The 22,070-nt window shown below is 43.1% G+C and overlaps 1 protein-coding gene across 1 annotated transcript in view; it reads left to right on the top strand.

Moving 5' to 3' along the window:
• ADAD1 (adenosine deaminase domain containing 1) overlaps window positions 1-22,070 on the top strand; it is a 272,091-nt gene that overhangs the window by 121,110 nt on the left and 128,911 nt on the right. The window contains exon 4 of the mRNA XM_073603526.1: window positions 20,144-20,251. Coding sequence (XP_073459627.1) covers window positions 20,144-20,251 — 108 coding nt within the window. The remainder of the gene's footprint in view (window positions 1-20,143; window positions 20,252-22,070) is intronic.

Genomic DNA, 22,070 nt, shown 5'->3' on the forward strand with positions numbered 1-22,070 from the left:
ATACATTTTGGCCTAAATGTATGACTAAAATTGAGTTTATTGGATTTTTTTTTTTATAACAAAAAGTAGAAAATATAATTTTTTTTCAAAATTTTCGGTCTTTTTCCGTTTATAGCGCAAAAAATAAAAACGGCAGAGGTGATCAAATACCATCAAAAGAAAGCTCTATTTGTGGGAAGAAAAGGACGCAAATTTCGTTTGGGTACAGCATTGCATGACCGCACAATTAGCAGTTAAAGCGACGCAGTGCCAAATTGTAAAAAGTGCTCTGGTCAGGAAGAGGGTAAATTCTTCCGGGGCTGAAGTGGTTAAAATTCAGAAATTTGGCAAGAAGGGTGCGGGGAGGTGCACCTGTAGGTGGGGGTTTAGCTGGTATGCAGTGTGCCCCCTCCACCGCAAACATCACCGAAAAAGCCTCCCAACCCTATGTGGCAATAAGAAGATTCTCCAGGTATTCTGCTGGATCTTTACCTTCGGCCCTTTCAGGCAATCCAATAAATCTAAGATTGCATCTGCAGATCCTGTTCTCCATGTCATCCTGATGAGAATGGAGCTGCTGGATCTGTCGCTGCATATCCTCTGTAGTATGCTGTCTTAGATGAAGGATGTCCTCCACATTACTTATGCGGGCTTCTGTTTCCGTGACCCTGTCTTTCACTTTAGATAAATCTTACCTCGTCTATTTTAGTAGTGAGAGTATTTTGGAGAGCTGCTATTGCATCCAGCACTTTGGCCATTTCGGCGGCCTGACGATCGTCTCCTGGACAGGTGGCGGCGCCATTTTTGGCCTGTCCTTCCTCTTCATCGTGCCGGTATTTAGCGAGTTTATCCGCCGTCGCTGTTGTTTTTTTTGGTGGCGACATAGTGTATCCCGATCCCGGGTTGAAGTGGTGTCTGTACGGGCACTTGTGCAGATTAATTGGCAGTCAGACTGATTGTTTTAGCAAGAGGAGCTCCCGCTATCTGCTTCCTACACCATCGCTTGCCAGGCCACGCCCCCCGTTTAAAAAGGTGTTTAGCAGGATTGTAACATAGGGGCTTGGTGAGCCCTATTAAAGGGTCTCCCTTCTGAGGTGTTTTAACCACTTGACCACTGGGCACTTAAACCCCCTTCCTAACCAGACCAATTTTCAGCTTTCGGTGCTCTCACATTTTGAATGACAATTACGCAGTCATGCAACGCTGTACCCATATGAAGTTTTCTTCCTTTTTTTTTTTTAACACAAATAGAGCTTTCTTTTGGTGGTATTTGATCACCTCTGGGCTTTTTATTTTCTGTGCTATAAATGAAAAAAGACAGAAAATTTTGTTACAAAAATGAATTTTTCTTCAATTCTATTATAAAATTTTGCAAATAAATACTTTTTTTTCATAAATTTGGGCCAAAATTCATACTGCTACATATCTTTTGGTAAATACCCCAAATTAGTGGATATTAGTCTGTGTGAAAGTTAGAGTCTATAAGCTATGGTGCCAATCACTGATAATTGATCACACCTGATGTACTGAGGCCTATCTCATTTAATGAGACCCTAACAAGCCAGGAAAGTGCAAATACCCACAAAATGACCCTTTTTTGGAAAGTAGACATTCCAAGGTATTTAGTAAGAGGCGTGGTGAGGTTTTTTTAAGTTTTTTTTTCCCACAATTCTTTGCAAAATTAAGATTTTTTTTTTATTTATATTTTTTTCACACCAAAGTGTCATAACAGGTTATTTCTCTCACATGGCATGTACATTCCACAAATGACACCCCAAAATATATTCTGCTACTCCTCCTGAGTATGACGATACCACATGTGAGACTTGTACACAGCCTGGCCACATACAGAGGCCCAACATTGAAGTAGCACATTCAGGTGTTCTAGGTGCATAAATTACACATCTAATCTCTCAACCACCTATTACACTTTTGAAGGCCCAGGAGCACCAGGACAATGGAAACGCCCACAAAGTGACCCCATTTTGGAAAGCAGACACCCCAACGTATAATCTATGAGACATAATGAGTCTTTTGAACGGTTCATTTTTTTCCAGAAGTTTTTGGAAAATGTGGAAAAAAAATGAAAAAGCATTTTTTTTTTTTTTTTTTACACAAAGTTGTCCATTTCTAAGATATTTCCAACACATAGCAGGTACATAGCAAAAATGACACCCCAAAGTATATTCTGCTACTCCTCCTGAGTATGGCAATACCACATATGTGAGACTATTACACAGCCTGGCCACATACAGAGGCCCAACATTGAAGTAGCACATTGAGGCATTCTAGGAGCATAAATTACACATCTACTTTCCTTACAATCTATCACATTTTTGAAGGCCCTTCATATTTCTAACACATAGCATGAACATACCAAGAATTACACCCTAAAATACATTCTGCTGAGCAAAGGGTAAACAAAAGATTACTTGTGATTTTAGTAGTGCAGTTGTCCACAGGAGGAAAGCCCTGATCCAGGCAGCAGGCAGGGACGTGGTCAGTGACAGTGAATGGAATTGTCCAGGCAGCAGGCAGGAATATTGTCCATAGTCAGTACAGGCAGGGATACTGTCTGTATACAGTCCAGGGTCAGTGCAAGTAGAGACATTGCCAGCAGTGCCAAAATATTGGTCCTGGTAGTAAGCAGGAACATGGTCCAAGTAGCAGGCCAGAATGGGGACAGGGGGGGTAGAGGCTTCTCCCACCCAAATCTCTTTGAAGCCTCCGAGTCTCCAGACCCTAAATCTGGAAATGAGAAAACTAAAAAATTTGTTTTCTTTATCCAGAAAAACATTTCTGGAGCCCCTCACATATGTGAGACCCCTGTGTTTCCCACTAGCATAGCAGGGTAAATGATCAGTCCAAGAGGCAGGCAAAAAACGTGGTCAAACAGTCCATGGTCAGTTCCTGAGCTGGCAGCGGTAGGTACAATTTAGCATTAGGCAGAAGCTTGGTCCTATAACAGGCCAGGGTCAGTTCCGGAGAAGGCAGAGTTAGGTACAGTTTAATGCAGTGGCATAAGGGGTGTGGAGGAAAACGGGAAATGAGAATTACATTTACCATACTTCCCTGATAATGTAGAGAAGTATGGTAACGGCGGAAACATTCACCTGTACAGAGGCCTGGTTGCTGGTTGAGAAGGACATTGGGGACAATAATACGTGGTTTCTCTTCTAACTCTTCCTCTTGAGCACACCCAGCATTTCTTCTGACGTCTTTGGCCTGTTTCACGGTGGGGGGGGCTTTCAGGGTACAAAAGGGCGGAGATTACTTGTTCCTGGTAGTGCAGATAGGATACGGGGGGTCTCAGTTGATTTTTGGTAAATAACATAAGTGTTATACATGGCCAAACTGAAAAAATAAATTGACACTTTTTTATACCAATGACGGGATTTTCTAGTGGGAAGGTAGGGTTCAATCGTTGAAGTCCACTCCCCCTATAAACAAATTATAGTCATAGATACAAGCTGGTTTCTGGACTGGGCCGTTTCTTCTGGAGACTTCCACGTAGGTGTCATGAATTGTCGTGAGCATGTGGACGTTTCGTTTGTCCCTCCACTTGACAGCCAATAGCTCCTGGTTCCGCAAAGACGCCGTCTCCCCTCAACGGCCTTTTATTCACCAGTTTTTGCGGGAAGCCCTTTCTATTGGCTTTTACGGTACCACATGCTGGGGTGTCCCTCCGGTGAAGATTGCGAAAGAGGGGCAAACTTGTATAAAAATTATCAACATAAAGGTGGTACCCCTTTCCAAAGAGTGGGTAAACAAGCTCCCAGACAACTTTGCTGCTGGCTCCAATATACTCTGGACATTCAGGGGGATGCAGTTGGGAGTCCTTCCCTTCGTACACCCAGAAGGCATAAATGTACCCCATGGCTCGGTCAAAAAGTTTGTACATTTTAACCCCATATTGGGCCCTTTTGCTGGGGATAAACTGATGCCAAGCCTGCCTGAGAATTTTACAAGGGACTCGTCAAGAGAGATATTCTATTCGGGGGTATATAACTGGGGAAATTTTTCAGAGAAATAATTTAGGAGTGGCCGAATTTTAAATAATTTCTCAAAAGCTGGGTCATTTCGGGGAGGGCACTGGGTGTTGTCATTGTAGTGGAGGAAGCGCATAATCGATGAGAAGAGTGGCATGTGGTGGATGGGGTTGGTTGACCAATATGAGTACATTTCGTTTTTTTTTTGTGAGTACCATATTAAAAGATAGGCCTAAGAAAATTTTGAATTCCTCTATGGTAAGCTCTCTCCACTCAAAGGGACGGGCATAACTAGAGCCAGGGTTGCTTACTATGTACTGCTGTGCATAGAGGTTACACTGGGCCACAATGGACGATAGTAAGTCTTCAGTGAAAATCAAATGAAAGAAATCAAGCACGACAAAATCATTGGTGTTCACATGGACACCTGGCTGGGCGGTAAAAGGGGGGATATTTGCTGCTCCAGAATTAGGGGGAAGCCACAGGGGGTTTTGGAGGGCATAGGGAAGGCTGGCGTGGCCCCTATCCATTTGGGGCCGAGATGACACCCTACTGGTGCCTGGCCTTTGTTGCAGTGGCACTGCTCTTGAGGTGGATGGCGCTGCTCTCGAGGTGGACAGCAGTGCTCTCGAGGTGGATGGCCCTGCGCTGCTGGTAGTAGGCTGCTGCTCCACGCCAGAACGCCTTCTTTTCATGGGCACACGTTCCTCTTCCGATTCTGTATCAGACCCACTGCTTGTCACAGGTTCATAGGCCGAAGCGGACTGAGACTCGGGGAGCTCCCCGCTGCTCTCATCGGTCATGCTTAGATGCTGGTAGGCCTCCTCGGTCGTAAAATATTTTTTGGCTGATGTGGCACTGCAGTGGCGCAGATGAGCACTGATGGGCACAGGTGGCACTGATGGGCACCGGTGTGCTCTGTAGTGGCACTGGTGTGGCTCTGGTTGCACTGGTGTGGCACAGGCGGCTCTGGTGGGCACAGGCAGCACTGATGTGGCACTGTAGTGGTGCACATGAGCACTGATGGGCACTGGTGTGAACTGTAGTGGCACTGGTAGGCAAAGGTGGCACTGATGTGGCGCTGCAGTGGTGCAGATGGGCACAGGTGGCACTGATGGGCCCAGGTGGTACTGGTGTGCACTGCAGTGGCACTGGTGGTACAGATGACACTGTTGTGGCACTGCTGGGCAATGAGTATGTGTGTATATATATATATATATATATATATATATATATATATAATTTATTTAATTTATTTATTTATTGGCACTAATTTGGATTGATTACTATTTGCAAACGCATTTTTAGTATATCTATACACAAATGTTGCTTAGTTTACTTTGGAGATATCGCACCACTTCCAGTGGATTTGTATAGCTGGAGGAACACAGTTTTAAATATTTGCGATTTTTTTCATATATTTGCGATTTTATATATATATGCAATTTTTTAGCGATTTGGTAGCAATTTTTTTTTTCACATTGATTTTTTAGCACAAAAAATTATTTTCTCATATTGATTGAACTTTGTATCAGAGCGCATCAATCTATGTTATATGTTTTAATTTTTAGGGGATTCTGACCACTATATAATTGATAGCAGCTTGATATCATTGTCAATCTAACAATTTTTATTTAATTAATTGCACGTGCATTCACATACATTTGATTTACACTTATTTGATTGTATATGTCACGCTAGAACATTATTGCGCTTGGTGTTTTTGTTTATTTACAGCTTCCAGGGCTTCCATTACCAATTGGGTCCATCAACTGATCATTCAGGCCTACGGTCTAAAACATAAATCGCCTCCCTTTAGGGTGAGAGCTCATTCCACCAGGGGTGTAGGAACATCCTGGGCTTTTCGCCATCAATTATCTGTGGCTCAGATATGTAAGGCTGCTACCTGGTCTTCAGTGCATACGTTCACAAAATGTTATCAAGTGGATGTTCGAGCAGCCGAGGATTCGGCTTTCGGCCACAGTATACTGCGGGCTGCCGTATAAGTTCTGATGGCTATTGTTTGGCTGGGAGTCTCACTCCCCTCATGGCTATTCCTCAGGGACATCCCAGCAGGGAATGAATATTAGCCTGGTGGTTCTGTAAAACTTACTCATAGGCAGACTCCAACATGACAAAACTTTGTAGATCGTTAAAACAATTTAAATTATATAAACTGCACGTCTAATAGTGTCACCCTTTAAAGTATACTAGTGTTGATTCTGTCGCTAATGTGTAGTGACAAATATCTCATCTAACATCACCAGATATGATTCAGTAGTGCCTTGACCTGAATTAGTTTAATGGAGGCCATGACTCAACCAATGTGGAACAAGATGGAGGTCCGGATCATATGGTCAAGGACCAATGAGTAGTTATGTGTTCATTTTTGATCGAATCGTGTCCATCCCAGCTTATAAGAAACAAATGTATTCATATTTATGTTTGGGAAGTCAAATTAGTTAAAGGATGAGGGTATGCCCAAACTTGTAGGCGGCCATTCGCCCAGTATATATTTCAAGAAGTATTTAAGCTACAGAAGTACCAGAAGCCCGGGGCCTGACCAGCATGTGAGGTTAGTGTTCTCTCAGAGTTGGGGAGTTTTAGGATCTGGTCTTCTGTGGATTAACATCACCTCCATGTCATTCCAACTTTTGCCACAAGATGGTGACCAAGAATAAAGAATCACTGTGTGGGGAAAAAAGTTATCGTGCATAAATTAGAATCTGTGAAGGGCATGGTATCTCGGGAAATAGGAATGTCCATCTTATCAAAGAGAGAGGTGTGAAGGGGGGGGGGGGGGGGGGGGTTGAAATCGGTAACCAAGCCTTTAAGGTAAATGGCTGTGAAACCTTAACTGCGTGGGTCATCTCTCAGGATAACAAAAGGGCAGTATAGGCCGACTTATAATCAAAAATAGCCTGTCTTTGCAATCCTAGAAAGAAAGCACAAAGGTTTAGGAGATGTTTGCGGTGTGTGGGGGGGAGACACTCCCTGCAGAGCAATACGAAAATTCCAAGTACCATTCTGGCAAATCAATCAGGGGGAGTTGCAGTTGCTCGCAGAAGGCCGGAATGTTCTCTGGCATCCTCAGGTAATATTGTTTGCCCAAAAACGTGGCATTTAAAGCAAAAGGGAAACACCAGTGATATGGTATTCCTTTTTCTCTCAGAGCAGCAATGATGGGGCGCATGGCTCACCTGTTCTGTAGAGTAAGGTGCGAGAGATCTTGGAACAGGGAGATGTTATGTTCATTAAAGAAGATTTGCTCATTCTGTCTAGCTTTATTTAAGATTTCCTCTTTCAGTGGGAAACTGTGTAGGCAGCATACACTATCCCTTGGAGGTGCTGTGTCTGTGGGACGCAGAGCCAGAGCCCTATGTGCCTGTAGCTCATTAAACACTGCCTGGAGAGCTTGTTAACCCCTTGCCGCCGAGCGTACGCATATATGCGGCCTCGGCTTTAGGGGGTTATACCGGGATGATGCCCGCAGCTGCAGGCATCATCCCGGTACCGTTTTTTAGAGCGGGCGATCAGCTATCCAGAGATAACAACCAATGTGGCTAAAAGCCGCTTGGTTGTTATCCTAAAGGAGCGGGAGGGGACATCCCCCTCCCTGCGCCTCCTACTGCTCTTACCAGGCCTCCCGTCCCACCGGCGGCTAGAGACAGACTGGCACGAAGTCGGAAATGGCTTTGTTTCAGTCTTCTCTCTGTAAACACGGAAGTGACGTCACAACGTCACTTCCTGTTTACTCGGCTGCCAAGTGCAAAGGAGGGGTTTGGGATCTTTTAGACCCCCGATCCCTCCATAGAGAGTACCTGTGATCAATTTTTTTTTTTTTTTTTTAAATAAATAAGATTAAAAAAAATATTTTTTTTAAAGCATCCCCGCGAGCTCGCGCATTAAAGAAAACGCATACAGAAGTTGCACCCGCATATATAAACGGTGTTCAAATCACACATGTGAGGTATCGCCGCGATCGTCAGAGGGCAATAATTCTAGCACTAGACCTCCTCTGTAACTCTAACCTGGTAACCGTTATTTTTTTTTTTTTTAATGTCGCCTATGGAGATTTTTAAGTAACCTAGTTTGTCACCATTCCACAAGTGTGTGCAATTTTAAAGCGTGGCATGTTTGGCATCTTTTTACTTGGCGTAACATCATCTTTCACATTATACAAAAAAATTGGGCTAACTTTACTGTTTCGTTTTTTAAATTCATGAAAGTGTCTTTTTCCCCAAAAAAAGTTGCGTTTAAAAGACCGCTGCACAAATACCGTGTGACATAAAATATTGCAACAATCGCCATTTTATTCTCTAGATTATATGCTAAAAAAAATATACATAATGTTTGGGGGTTCTAAGTAATTTTCTAGCCAAAAATACAGATTTTAACACCAAATGTCAGAAATAGGCTTAGTCATGAAAGGGTTAATTTGGGCGGGCTCTATCTTTTCGGGGATCCCTCTCACTCTTATATTGTCTTTGCCCTCTATTATCCAGATCCTCCAGGTATCTATTGATGAGGATTAAGTGTGTGGCGTGGGAAGAGACTATGCTTGTCTTGTCTTTCACCTGCTCTGTCTCGTTTGGCTTCTGCCTTCTCTGTGTGGGATAAACGATCAGATAGGGCCAGGTGGTCTGCTTTGAGATCAGTAGATCGGAGATCAGTGCCCTATAGTGCTCATCAGTGAACTACAGCGCCGATCACTTGTCAAGAAATCGGCGTCATGGCCGGTTCAGCTCGTGCTGCTGCGGGGTTTCTCTCTCCTCTCACGCTGTATCGGTGTGAGGAGAGAGAAACACCGCAGCAGCACGAGCTGGCACAATCCCGAGTGCTCATACTGTGCCATCTGTGCTCATACTGTGCCATCAGCACTCATACAGTGCCATCACATTGCCACTAGTGTTCCTCCACACCTGACGGTGCTCCCTGCATGTTGGGCCTCTCTACGTGGCCAGGCCTGTAAATAGGTCTCACATGTGGTATCGCTATACTCAGGACATGTAGCAGAATGTCTTTTGGGGTGTAGTTGCAAGTATGCAAATGCCATATGAGAGAAATAACCTGTTATGACAATTTTGTGGGGGAAAAAAAAATCGTAATTTTGCAAAGAATTGTGGGAATAAATTACAACTTCAAAAAACTCACCATGCCTCTTACTAAACATTGGAATGTCTACTTTCCAAAATAGGATAATTTGAGGGGTATTTGTACTGTTCTGGCTTGTTAGTATCTCAAGAAATGAGATAGGTACTTCAGGTGTGATCAATTTTCTATGATTGGCACCATAGCTTATAGATTCTATAACCTTCACAAAGACCAAATAATATACACACATTTTTTTTTTTTTCTACCAAAGATATGTCGCAGTATACATTTTGGTCAAAATGTATGAAGAAAAATGACTAATTTGCAAAATTTTATAACAAAGAAAAATACATTTTTTTACAAAATTTTCGTTATTTTTTTCATTTATAGCGCAAAAAATAAAAAACTCAGTGGCACATAATTGTAAATTGGAAGGAAAATGATAAATGGTTTTCACTATATTTTTACAAATATCTGAAAAGTGTGGCGTGCATTTGTACTCAGCCTCCTTTACTCTGTTAGGCCCCTTTCACACGAGGCGGACTCCATTTCTACGGAGCCCGCCTCGGTCCGCCGGCTCAGCGGGAGATCTGTCCGTTGATCTCCGCTGAGCCGGCGGATGACAGGTCCCTCTCTGCTCACTGAGCGGGGAGGGGCTTGTCAGGCGCCGCTGCCGCCTATGGAGGGATCGGACGAAAACGGACAGCGTGTCCGTTTTCGTCAGATCTCCTCCGATCCGCCTGCGACGGACCTGGACGTAGGGCCATCCGTCTGCTCTTCAGCGGATCGGACCGAGTCGGATGTCAGCAGACATGTCTCCGCTGACATCCGACGCTCCATAGACTAACATGGAGCGCCCGTTCAGGTCCGCCATCAAAACTGACAGGCGGACCTGAACGGTCCGATCGTGTGAAAGGGGCCTTAACCCCAACTTAAATCTAGTGGAACCAATTGCCTTCAGACGTCACCTAATTAGTAAATAGAGTCCACGTGTGTCATTTATCCCAGTATAAATACAGCTGTTCTGTGAATCCCAGACAGGTCAGGGATTAAGTTGTGGAGAAGTTTAAAGCAGGGTTAGGGTATAAAAAAAAATATCCCAAGCTTTGAACATCTCACGGAGCACTGTTCAATCCATTATCCCGAAAATGGAAAGGACACAATGGGCACAACTGCAAACCTACCAAGACATGGCCGTCCACCTAAACTGACAGGCCAGACAAGGTGAGCATTATTCAGAGAAGCAGCAAAGAGGCCCATGGTAACTCTGGAGGCGCTGCATAGATCCACAACTCAGGTGGGAGAATCTGTCCACAACGCAAACTATTAATTCTGCACTCCACAAATCTGGCCCTTAATGGAAGAGTGGCACGAAGAAAGCCAATGTTGAAAGGGAGCCATCAGAAGTCCTGTTTGCAGTTTGCAAGAAGCCATGTGGGGGACACAGCAAACATGTGGAAGAAAGTGCTCTGGTCAGATGGGACCAAAATTGAACTTTTTGGCCTAAAAGCAAAACGCTATGTGTGGTGGAAAACTAACACTGCACATCACCCTGAACACACCATCCCCACCATGAAACATGTGGGTGGCGACATCATGTTGTGGGGATGCTTTTCTTCAGCAGGGACAGGGAAGCTGGTCAAAGATGATAGGAAGATGGATGGAGCCAAATACAGGGAAATCTTAGAAGAAAAACTCTGAAAAGAGTCTGCAAAAGACTTGAAACTGGGGCAGAGGTTTACCTTCCAGCAGGACAACGACCTTAAACATACAGCCAGAGCTACAATGGAATGGTTTGGATCAAAGCATATTCATGTGTTAGCATGGCCCAATCAAAGTTCAGACCTAAATCCAATTAAGAATCTGTGGCAAGACATGAAAATTGCTGTTCACAGATGCTCTCCATCCAATCTGACGGAGCTTGAGCTGTTTTGCAAAGAATGGGCAAAAATGTCACTTTCTAGATGTGCAAAGCTGGTAGAGATATACCCAAAAGACTTGCAGCTGTAATTGCAGCAAAAGGTGGTTCTGCAGAGTATTGACTCTGGGAGGCTGAATACAAATGCGCGCCACACTTTTCACATATTTATTTGTGAAACATTTTAAAAATCATTTATCATTTTCCTTCCACTTCACAGTTATGTGCCACTTTGTGTTGGTCTATCACATAAAATCCCCAAAAAAGACATTTTACATTTTTGAATGTGACATGACAAAATGTGGAGAATTTTAGGGGCATAAATACTTTTTCAAGGCACTATAAATGAACATGATCATCAGAGAAGCAAATGTTGCTGATCAACATCCTGGAACTTCAGATCATTCAGCTGGCTCTTCTACTATGGTCTGTCTGCCTATGCAGTCTCCCCATTGGGGTGCAGTTGGCCCTTCCAGCTGTACATAATCCCAGAGTGGTAAAATGGTAGGTGGACTTTTTTAACTATCAACAGCTCAACTTAGTTGTGTGGTCCCTTCACCCTGAGGTTTTTGCAGACATTTTTCTCAGGTGGGGGTTGCTGGATGGGGATCTCTTCAGTCCAGATTCAGCAAAAAGCTGGACAGGTTTGTGTCAAAGAGCAGGCATCCTAAGGTGTTTGCGGTGGATGCCCTTGTGTCCTTGAGATTAATTTTCACTGATCTTTGTCTTTCCTCCCCTGCAGCTTCTTTCTTGCTTGTTGCATAGGATTAAAGAGGCTGTTCTAGTGATTATGATCCTGCCTTCTTGGCCTAAAAGATGTGTGCAGTCATGGTAAATCTTTTAGCAGTCAAGCCATGGGTTTTTGCTGTTGTACTATCTTCCATCTTGCTTTTATGGCCACTGGCTTTGACACCATGCCCATTGAAGCCCAACTACAGAGAGAACCCCAATTCCATAAAAGTTGGGACATTTTGCAACTAATTAGGTTAATTGGCAACAGGTCTCTACATGATTGGGTATAAAAAGAGCATCATGGAGAGTCAGTGTCTCCAAAGTAAAAATGGGCACAGGGTCACTCTGTGAATCTGTGAAAAGCTGCATCTAAAAATTGTCGGATAATTTCAGAATAATGTTTCTCAAAGTAAAATTGCAAAGGCTTTATATCATCTACATTACACAATATCAAAAGATTCAGAGAGTCTGCGCAAGGGTCAATATTGCATACCTGTGATCTTCGGGCCCTCAAACAGAACTGCATTAACCGCTTGCCGACCCTATAACATACTTTTACAGCTGAGTGGCTCTCCTACACTGGATCATGTACCCAGTACTTGATCTGGCACTTCCGGGCAGGGGGCGCGCAGCGCTGCAGCTGTGCTGTGATTAGACACAACACAAGCTGATCTGTGGGTTCTAGCCAATGGATGCCCCCTGGCACCTGCTGATTGGCTAGGAGAGAGGTTGGACAGGGAGTAAAATCCACCCCCTTCGCTTGGTAAAAGCAGCACACACAGTACACAAAAACACTGGCTAGGCACACATTTTAAAGTGGTTGTAAAGGCAGAAGGTTTTTTTTTATCTTAATGCATTATATATATTATATTACATACCCCAGTTCTTATTACAGTGTATTGCCCCCTTTAACATCAATGACAGCTTGAAGTCTTTTGTGGTATTTGTGGATGAGGCTCTTTATCTTCTCAGATGGTAAAGCTGCCCATTCCTCTTGACAAAAAGCCTCCAGTTCCTGTAAATTATTGGGCTGTCTTGCATGAACTGCACATTTGAGATCTCCACAGAGTGGCTCAATGATATTGAGGTCAGGAGACTGAGATGGCCTCTCCAGGACCTTCTGCTGTAGCCAATGACAGGTCGACTTGGCCTTGTGTTTTGGATCATTGTCATGTTGGAATGTCCAACTACGTCTCATGCGCAGCATCCTGGATTTGGGCTTTGAGCTTAAAATTTTAGGAAGGATTCAGTTCTTCCAGTAGCTATGTAAATAGAGGCATTGTAAAAAGTCAATTGAAGTAAATAGATACTTTTTTGTACCAGTATGTAGTTCAGCGGGAGGCTAAATACAGCTTTATCATTTGAAGTCTTTATCTCTCTCTAGTTAGATTATAGTTGTGGACGAAGAGAGAGGCTTTTAAGTAGGGCTGTAACTAACTATTATTTTAATAATCGATTAGTTGACCGATTATTGTTTTGATCGGATAATAACTTTAAAAAATAGTGTGGTGTATAAATTGGTTAACCACTTGACCACTGGGCACTTAAACCCCCTTCCTAACCAGACCAATTTTCAGCTTTCGGTACTCTCACACTTTGAATGACAATTACTCCGTCATACAACACTTTACCCATATGAAATTTTTGTCTTTTTTTTCACACAAATAGAGCTTTCTTTTGGTGGTATTTAATCACCGTTGGGTTTTTTATTTTTTGCGCTATAAAAGAAAAAAGACTGAAAATTTGGTAAAAAAATGAATTTTTCTTTGTTTCTGTTATAAAATTTAGCAAATTAGTAATTTTTCTTCGTAAATTTTGGCCAAAATTTATACTACTACATATCTTTGGTAAAAATAAGTACAAATTGGTGTATATTATTTGGTCTTTGTGAATGTTAGAGAGTCCAAATGCTATGGTACCAATATCTGAAAATTGATCACACCTGAAGTACTGACGGCCTATCTAATTTCTTGAGACCCTAACATGCCAGAAAAGTACAAATACCCCCCAAATGACCCCTATTTGGAAAGAAGACATTCCAAGGTATTTAGAAAGATGCATGGTGAGTTTTTTGAAATGGTCATCTTTTCCCACAATTCTTTGCAAAATCAAGATTTTTTTTTTTTCTTTTTTTTTTTTTTCACAAAATTGTCATATTAGAAGGTTATTTCTCACACACAGCATATGCATACAACTAATTACACCCCAAAACACATTCTGCTATTACTCCCGAGTATGGCGATACCACATGTGTGAGACTTTTACACAGCATGGCCACATACAGAGGCCCAACATGCACGGAGCACCTCCAGGCGTTCTGGAGCACCCAGGCCAATTCTTATATTTCTCTCCTACATGTAAAAATAATCATTTATTTGCTAGAAAATTACATAGAACCCCAAAACATTATATATATATTTTTTTTAGCAAAGACCCTAGAGAATACAATGGCGGTTGTTGCAACTTTTTATCTCGCACGGTATTTGCGCAGCAATTTTTCGAACGCATTTTTTTTGGGAAAACAGTTTTGTGCTTTAAAAAAAAACAAAACAGTAAAGTTAGCCCAATGTTTTTGCATAATATGAAAGATGAAGTTACGCCGAGTAAATAGATACCTAACATGTCACCCTTCAAAATTGCACACTCTCGTGGAATGGTGCCAAACGTCGCTACTTAAAAATCTCCATAGGTGACGCTTTAAAATTTTTTACTGGTTACATGTTTTGAGTTACAGAGGAGGTCTAGGGCCAAAATTATTGCTCTCGCTCTAACGTTCGCAGTGATACCTCACATGTGTGGTTTGAACACCGTTTTCATATGTGGGCGGGACTTACGTATGTGTTCGCTTCTGCATGCGAGCACACGGACATGGGCGCTTTAAAAAAATTTTTTTTTAATTGTTTATTTTACTTTATTTTAGTTTGACACTTTTCCCCCCCAAAAAAAATTTTTTGATCACTTTTATTTCTATTACAAGGAATGTAAACATCCTTGTAATAGGAATATGGCATGACAGGTCCTCTTTACAGTGAGATATGGGATCAATAAGACCCCACATCTCACCTCTAGGCTGGGAAGCCTGAAATAAAAAAAAAAACAACGATCTTGGCTTCGATCGTAGCGGTGAGTCGGTAGAAGCACCGGAGGGTGGCGGGAAGCGGGGGGGCGTCCCCTCTCGCCTCCCATAAGAACGATCAAGCAGTGGAACAGCCGCTATGATCATTCCTATGGTGTAGGAAATCACCGACTGAAAAAGCTGATATCTGAATGATGCCTGTAGCTGCAGGCATCATTCAGATATCCCCGCTCAAAGTCAAGGACGTCATATGACTGTGGGCGGGAACTGGTTAAAAATTGCGGAGTAGTGCAGGGTATATTGCAGGGTATATTGCCGGGTATATTGCAGAGTATTGCCGGGTATATTGCAGAGTATTGCCGGGTATATTGCAGAGTAGTGCCGGGTATATTGCAGAGTAGTGCCGGGTATATTGCAGAGTAGTGCCGGGTATATTGCAGAGTAGTGCCGGGTATATTGCAGAGTAGTGCCGGGTATATTGCAGAGTAGTGCCGGGTATATTACAGAGTAGTGCCGGGTATTATGCAGAGTATTGCAGGGTATAATGCAGAGTATTGCAGGGTATATTGCAGGGATGGCTGAGCATGGAGGGATGGATGGATGTGACTGCAATTGTCACTGAGCACCGCTGTGGGCACTACACATGCAGCCCACAGCGGTGCTGACATCCGATCCCTCCCCCTCTCCCCTCGCACTGTACCGATCGGTACAGAGAGGGGAGGGAGGAACCGGCGTCATGACATGACGCCGGTCTGTTGACATGTGATCGCTCCGTCATTTGACGGAGCGATCACATGGTAAACGGGCGCGATCAGCGGACGTTTAACGTGATCCGTGATGCGCCGGGTCCTCTGGACCCGGCGGTCACGGAAGTTCTCGGGTGCACGCCCCAGGGGGGCGCGCGAGAGCAGCGTTCTGGGAGGACGTCCATGGATGTCCACCCAGAACTAGCCGACCGCGCTGCAGCCGTCTTTCGGCTATGGCCCGGTCGGCAAGTGGTTAATATGTAAAGTTTTAAAAAAAGGCACACCTATGCAGTTTTTGCTTTTGATATGTTTCTGCAGTGCTTTTTGCTGTGCGTTTTTGCACACGTGATTTTGTTGCAATTTGCATTTTGCATTTTATGCTTTTTTTTGGCCAATTTGTTGGGCCGAATAAAAAGCGCAAATCACGGCAAAAACGAACTACATGCTTTTCTGCAGATTCTCCATTGAAGTCTATTGAACCACAAAATGCACCGTTTTGCATTGAAAAAAGTCCTTGACCCTTTCCAAATACGTAGCGGCTGAAAAAAGCATAGATGTAAATGTGTCCCATAGGAAACCATGTTAAATGATCTGTAGTGCGTTACTGTAAAAAAAACACAAAAACGCAAAGGTGTGAACCAGGCCTATGATGTTTAGTAGCAGCAGCATGCTTTTTTTGAATCACCTGTCATAAACTAAAATTAGCACCTTTATAGTACAAAAAGAGCAGGTAATAGCTACTATAAGGGGTTCATTTATACTATGAATCAGTGAAAGTAATAATGTATATTACTTATATTATAATAAATATACCCAGAAGTAGAATCCACCTAAAAGCGGAGACCTTTTTTTTTTTTTTTTTTTTTTTTATGGATATGATCATTTTAAATATTATGCACAATACTGGTAAAAGTTTGCTTTAAATGTAATTGTAATGCCTTCTATTACCTCCAGTCTCTCAGCCTCCACCTTCTCTGAGTTCAGATGCTGATCTTCCCTGCATAGAGTCTTTAAAGTGTTTTTTTTTTTTTTAAACAACAAACTTGTTATACTTACCTGCTCTGTGTAATGGCCCGGATCCTCCTTTTCTCGGGCCCCTCATTGACGCTTCTTGCTCCTCCTGCCTTCAGAGTGCCCCAATAGCAAGCTGCAAAGTATAGTATAGAGTGCCCCTATAGCAAGGTAAAAAAAAAACTTCTGCCTTTAAAACCACTCACTTCCTGCCCAGGACTACATGTCCCATGAGGCATTGCTCCTTACACATTCACAAGTTACTTACTTACTGTATGGAGGGTGTACTTAGCTGTATGTGTGCTGCACTGTGCCTTCTGACATGTATGGACAGTGTACTGAGCTGTATGCGTTCGTCACTGTATTTCCTGATATGTAAACTAATAATACATTCTGTATGCAGGCCAACTAATCGGCTGACCAACTAATCAATTATGAAGATGTTGAAAACTATTTTCATAATCGATTAGTTGTCGATTAATCGATTAGCTGTTTCGTCCCTACATTTCAGAGACACCAGATGCTTTGTAAATTTGTACCACTGTTTCCGGCGAATGGTAGACAGGATGAATACATCACTTTTGCCCTTCCGTTTTACTGCTAGTTGTTCTTCATTGCGCAAGCAGACTTTTACCCCCTTTCTAAGTGGGGTGTTAAGCCATTGGGGGACGCCCCTGCAATTAGGTTGCATGGTGCCACAGCAGCCAATTTTTTTAGGAAACAAGTGGCACACTTGCATAAAATTATCCACATATAATGGTCCCTCATATTGAACAAGGGGGACAGCAAGTCCCACACTATCTTGCCACTGGTCCCCATGTGGACTGGGCATCCGGGGGGCTCCACGTGACTCTTTTCCCTCATAAATTCTAACGTGGTATGTATAGACTGTGGCCTTCTCAAATACCTTATACATTTTGACCTCATATGTTTTGACCTCATATCTGGCATGCTTGCTGGGGAGAGATTGCTCGATTGCAAGCCTGGCAGTAAAAATGTGCGCAGCGGTTTTTCAAATGCAATTTTTGGGAAAAAAAAATACACTTTTTTAAAATTTTAATGCAAAAAAAAAAAAAACATAATACATAGCCCAAGTTTTTAGTAAAATAAATATAAAAGATGTCATGCCAAGTAAATAGATACTAAATATGTCAGGATTTAAAATTGCACACGCTCACACATCGGCGACAAACAACATACATTTTACTATCCAGAGGCGATGCTTTAAAAGCCTTTTACAGGTTATCACTTTATATCTACAGAGGAGGTCCAGTGCTAGAATTGCTGCCCATGACTTTCACGGTGATACCTCGCATGTGTGGGACATTCGCTGTTAGCGTGCATGCGGGACCAACACACTCGTTTGCCTTTGCGCGATATCACGTGGTGGACAGGGGCACTTTAATTTTTTAAATATATATTTTATTTATTTTTACGCTGTTGCTTTAAAACAAAAAATTATATTTTTTTTGATCACTTTTATTGCTGTCACAAGAAATGTAAACCTCCTTGTGACAGGTAAGCTTTATGGAGGGATCTGGGGTCAATAAGGCCCCAAATCCCTCCTTTGCACTTTCAAATGGCACCGTTGACAGCGATGTTACCATAGCAGAGACCCGATCAAATGCAATTCAGGAGAGCCCAAGACAGCCGCGGGGGAGGGGGGGAGTCTCAAATGATATACCAAGTACGTGATTTGGCGGCAAGTGGTTAAACACTTCATGTTTTCTATTGTGAATAAAATATGGGTTTATATTTTAAATCCTTGCATTCTGTTTTTTTATAAGTTTTATACAGTGTCCCAACTTTTTTGGAATTGGGTTTGTATGTGAATCAGGACATTGTGTTGCCATCTTTTTGTCCTAATCCTAGTCATCCTCACTCTTGTGATGTGATGTTGTCGAGTTTGAGTCCCTTTTTTTTTTTTCCACCTGAGGGTCCTTGTAAAGGTCAGGCAACTTCTCGTCCACCATTTCTAGGTGGATTTATCAGCTCATTTCTCAAACCTATGTTATCAAGGGAAAGGTTCCTCCTTTCCTAGTAAAGGCCCATTTCTCCAGGAATGTTCTGCTTCCTTTGCGATTCAGTATCAAGCTTTTGTTCAAATTTGTTAGGCTTCTACATGGTTCTCTTTTCACGTTTATGAAGTTCCACCAGGCAATTCTCCTGCTCTACAATACTCTGGTCCGGCCACACCTAGAGTATGCTGTCCAGTTCTGGGCACCAGTCCTCAGGAAGGATGTACTGGAAATGGAGCAAGAACAAAGAAGGGCAACAAAGCCAATAAAGGGTCTGGAGGATATTAGTTATGAGGAAAGGTGAGCACTGAACTTATTCTCTCTGGAGAAGAAACGCTTGAGAGGGGATATGATTTCAATATACAAATACCATACTGGTGACCCCACAATAGGGATAAAACTTTTTCACAGAAGGGAGTTTAACAAGATTCATGGCCACTCATTAAAATTAGAAGAAAAGAGATTTAACCTTAAACTACATAGAGGGTTCTTTACTGTGAGAGCAGCAAGGATGTGGAATTCCCTTCCACAGATGTTGGTCTCAGCGGGGGGGCATTGATTAGTTTAAAAAAACTATTATATAAGCACCTGAACGACCGCAACATACAGGGATATACAAAGTAATACTGACATATAATCACACACATAGGTTGGACTTGATGGACTACAGATAACTAAAAATTCCTAATCACCTTAATCCCTTTCTCTGAGTTCTTTTAAAGTGTTTGTTAACCCATTTATATAAGACTATGCCAGCCCCTCTATTAGAGGCTGGCATAGCACACTATGTATGTATTTTTAAAAACCGAGCATTCTAAATACCGCATTTGAGCTGTCTTCTGGCCGGTCACATGACTCGTAGCCGCTTTACAGATGTCCGCCGGGGAGATCACGTGGCCGCTCGTCTCCTCCGCAGAAGCAATGTCTCTGAGCTGTAAGGTCACGTGACCGGCCTGAAGACAGCTCAAATGCGGTATTTAGAATGCTCGTTTTTAGAATGGATTTACATAGTGTGGTATGCCAGACTCTAGAGGGGCTGCCAGTGACCATTGAACAGTTTTATTTTTAATAATAGCGGAGGGGCGGAGACAGAGACATACCTGACAGGCAGGAAGGAGGGTGGAGAGAGAGGAAAGCAGAGCAGCATATAACGGAGAGACGTACTCTGACCACGGTGATCAGGGCTGAGCAGCCCTGGTTATTGTGGTCTGTACAGAGATGCATACAGGAAGTGGCAGGTTCAGGGAGTTTTTTTTTTTACAGTTTAGAGGGGGGCAGATTACACAGCACAAGCACTGTGCTGTGTAATCTGCTTTAAGGGACTAGGATCTGTATATTATTTTTTTGGGGTTAAACACTTTAAGGATAAAGCTTCCTCCCTTCTTATGGTAGTTATTTCCATTGTAGGTATGGTCCCTGGGAACTGGTATTAATGCTAAGTCCTCCTTTAGATGGCAGTGTAACCCATGCTTCGTTTTTTCAGTAAACCCAAAGAAAGAGATTTTACAGTAAGTGCAAAAATAGTTTACCCTTGTCTGAAATTATTATTTTTATGCTTGTTATTAAAAAAAATCTTACAGCTCATCTTATGGAAAACACAGATGTCAATTATGTAGCTGGACCGCCATTATTACCTGTGGAACCAGATATCCCAGTTGAAGCTTTAAGTTCTCAAAGACCTCGTGCTGGTGAGTTTATCAGGACCGTTCTCTTTCTTATGGTATTAAACACTCATCTCCATGAACTTTATTTCCAGTCTGCCTTATATAACAGCAGCACCTGAAACGCATGCCTGATGTACCATGTGTGCTTACAGAATATATTAGAATACTTAAATCACGTTGTATGGCTTAAGTGAACAATGAAGCTATACCTCCAATAGTACTGCACATGCAAATAATGAAATGGCATTTGACTGTGCCTAGAATTGGATGTCTCCTTATGTGCTAACCATGTACAATAAAGCCCACATATGTGGTTATAACACGCACGTTTTTGCACAATACAATACTGCCTGTGTAAACTATTAAAACTGAAGTTTATCTAAAAATATTTGTTGCCCAACAGCTTTAGTCACATCACTTACCTAATATGGAGGCTGTCCCATGTCATGCAGGCAGCTAAATCCTGTAGAAATCTTCACTACAAGCTCTCTTTCTGGCTCTGAACTTTGGATGTGCAGGGACTTGATAGCTTTAAGCTCCAGGTTGAGGAGTTATAAAAAAAGTACCAGATGAGGACCCCCAAACTCTATTCTTTCATTGCTTTCACTAACCATAGCACAATTTGTAATTGGGCGAGAGTCTGATAACTCACAGGATTCTCTCTCCCATCACAGATCGATGGAGGGGGCCACTCCTCATCTGACATTTTTCTCAACTGCTCAGCCCAAAGCTCTTTTGGCCCTGCTGGCTGCTTCTCCTGTGGGTCACAGGAGTGCAGTTAATTCTGATTCAGCCTACAGCGGGCTAAAGTCCAGTGATGGCTGATGTCACTCAGCCACTCTGGAGGGATCCCGACTTTAATGTTGGGATCCACCCAGATGCCTGAGCAGCAGATGGCTCAGCGTATCACCGAGAGCCTGAGCCAACCACTCCCGCTCCCTCCACAGCCCAGCGCTTCAGTGAGCTCTGGATGGGAAGAGTAGAAAGCCTGACTGACCGTTACCGCCCTCTGCTCACTGAAAACTGAGCGATCAGTGGTCTTTGATCGCTTAGTTCTCTGTCTTAGAGACGGCAGGGGATCGATGCTGCACTTAGGTGAGTACAGTAGGTATGCATTTTGTTTTGAAACCCCCATACTTCTCTTTTAATCCCTTGCGCACCAGAAGTTCAGAGACACTAAGAGAACCTGACATCAGTGCAGTGAAGATTTCTAGAGCATCCAGCAGTCTGCATGACATGGGGCATCTTTCATTGTTAGCAAGTAGTGTTGGGCAAACGGTTCGGCCCGAACATTGGCTGTTCGCCCCTTTCGGGGAACACCTGAATTTGCTGCACAGTGCATTCTGGGCCCTGATTGGGCAAAGCTTTGCCCAATCAGGGCACAGTAAAAGCTGGTTGTTAAAAGTTTTGTTACCCAAAAAAAACAGATCCTGTTCCCTTAAAGCATGTTACACAGTAGAGTGCTTGTGCTGTGTAATTTGGCCCCTTCTATCACCTGAAAAAACCTGGCTGATCCTGCCTAGCTATACCCTTCCCCCTGTAAACTGACCACGGTTTAACATGGCTGCTGATCCCCGACACCGTGGTCAGTTTATGTGCCTCCGTCATCTGCAGCCCTGCTCTGTCCTTCTCTGTCGTCCTCTCCCCCCTCCCTGCCGGTCTGCCTTGTGTCAGTGGCCGGCCCTTCCCCTCCTGCTGATATTAGAACTACAATAAAAACATGCCATCCCCTCTGTAACATAACATTATGTGCCCCTGTGTCTGTGTTAGAAAAAAAAAAGCCGCCGATCTGTACCTATATCAGAGCATCTCTCAGCGCTCCTGTGACTCCTCGGCTCTCTCT

Source organism: Aquarana catesbeiana, linkage group LG01 (genome assembly GCF_042186555.1).
Source record: "Aquarana catesbeiana isolate 2022-GZ linkage group LG01, ASM4218655v1, whole genome shotgun sequence".
Classification (NCBI taxonomy): domain Eukaryota; kingdom Metazoa; phylum Chordata; class Amphibia; order Anura; family Ranidae; genus Aquarana; species Aquarana catesbeiana.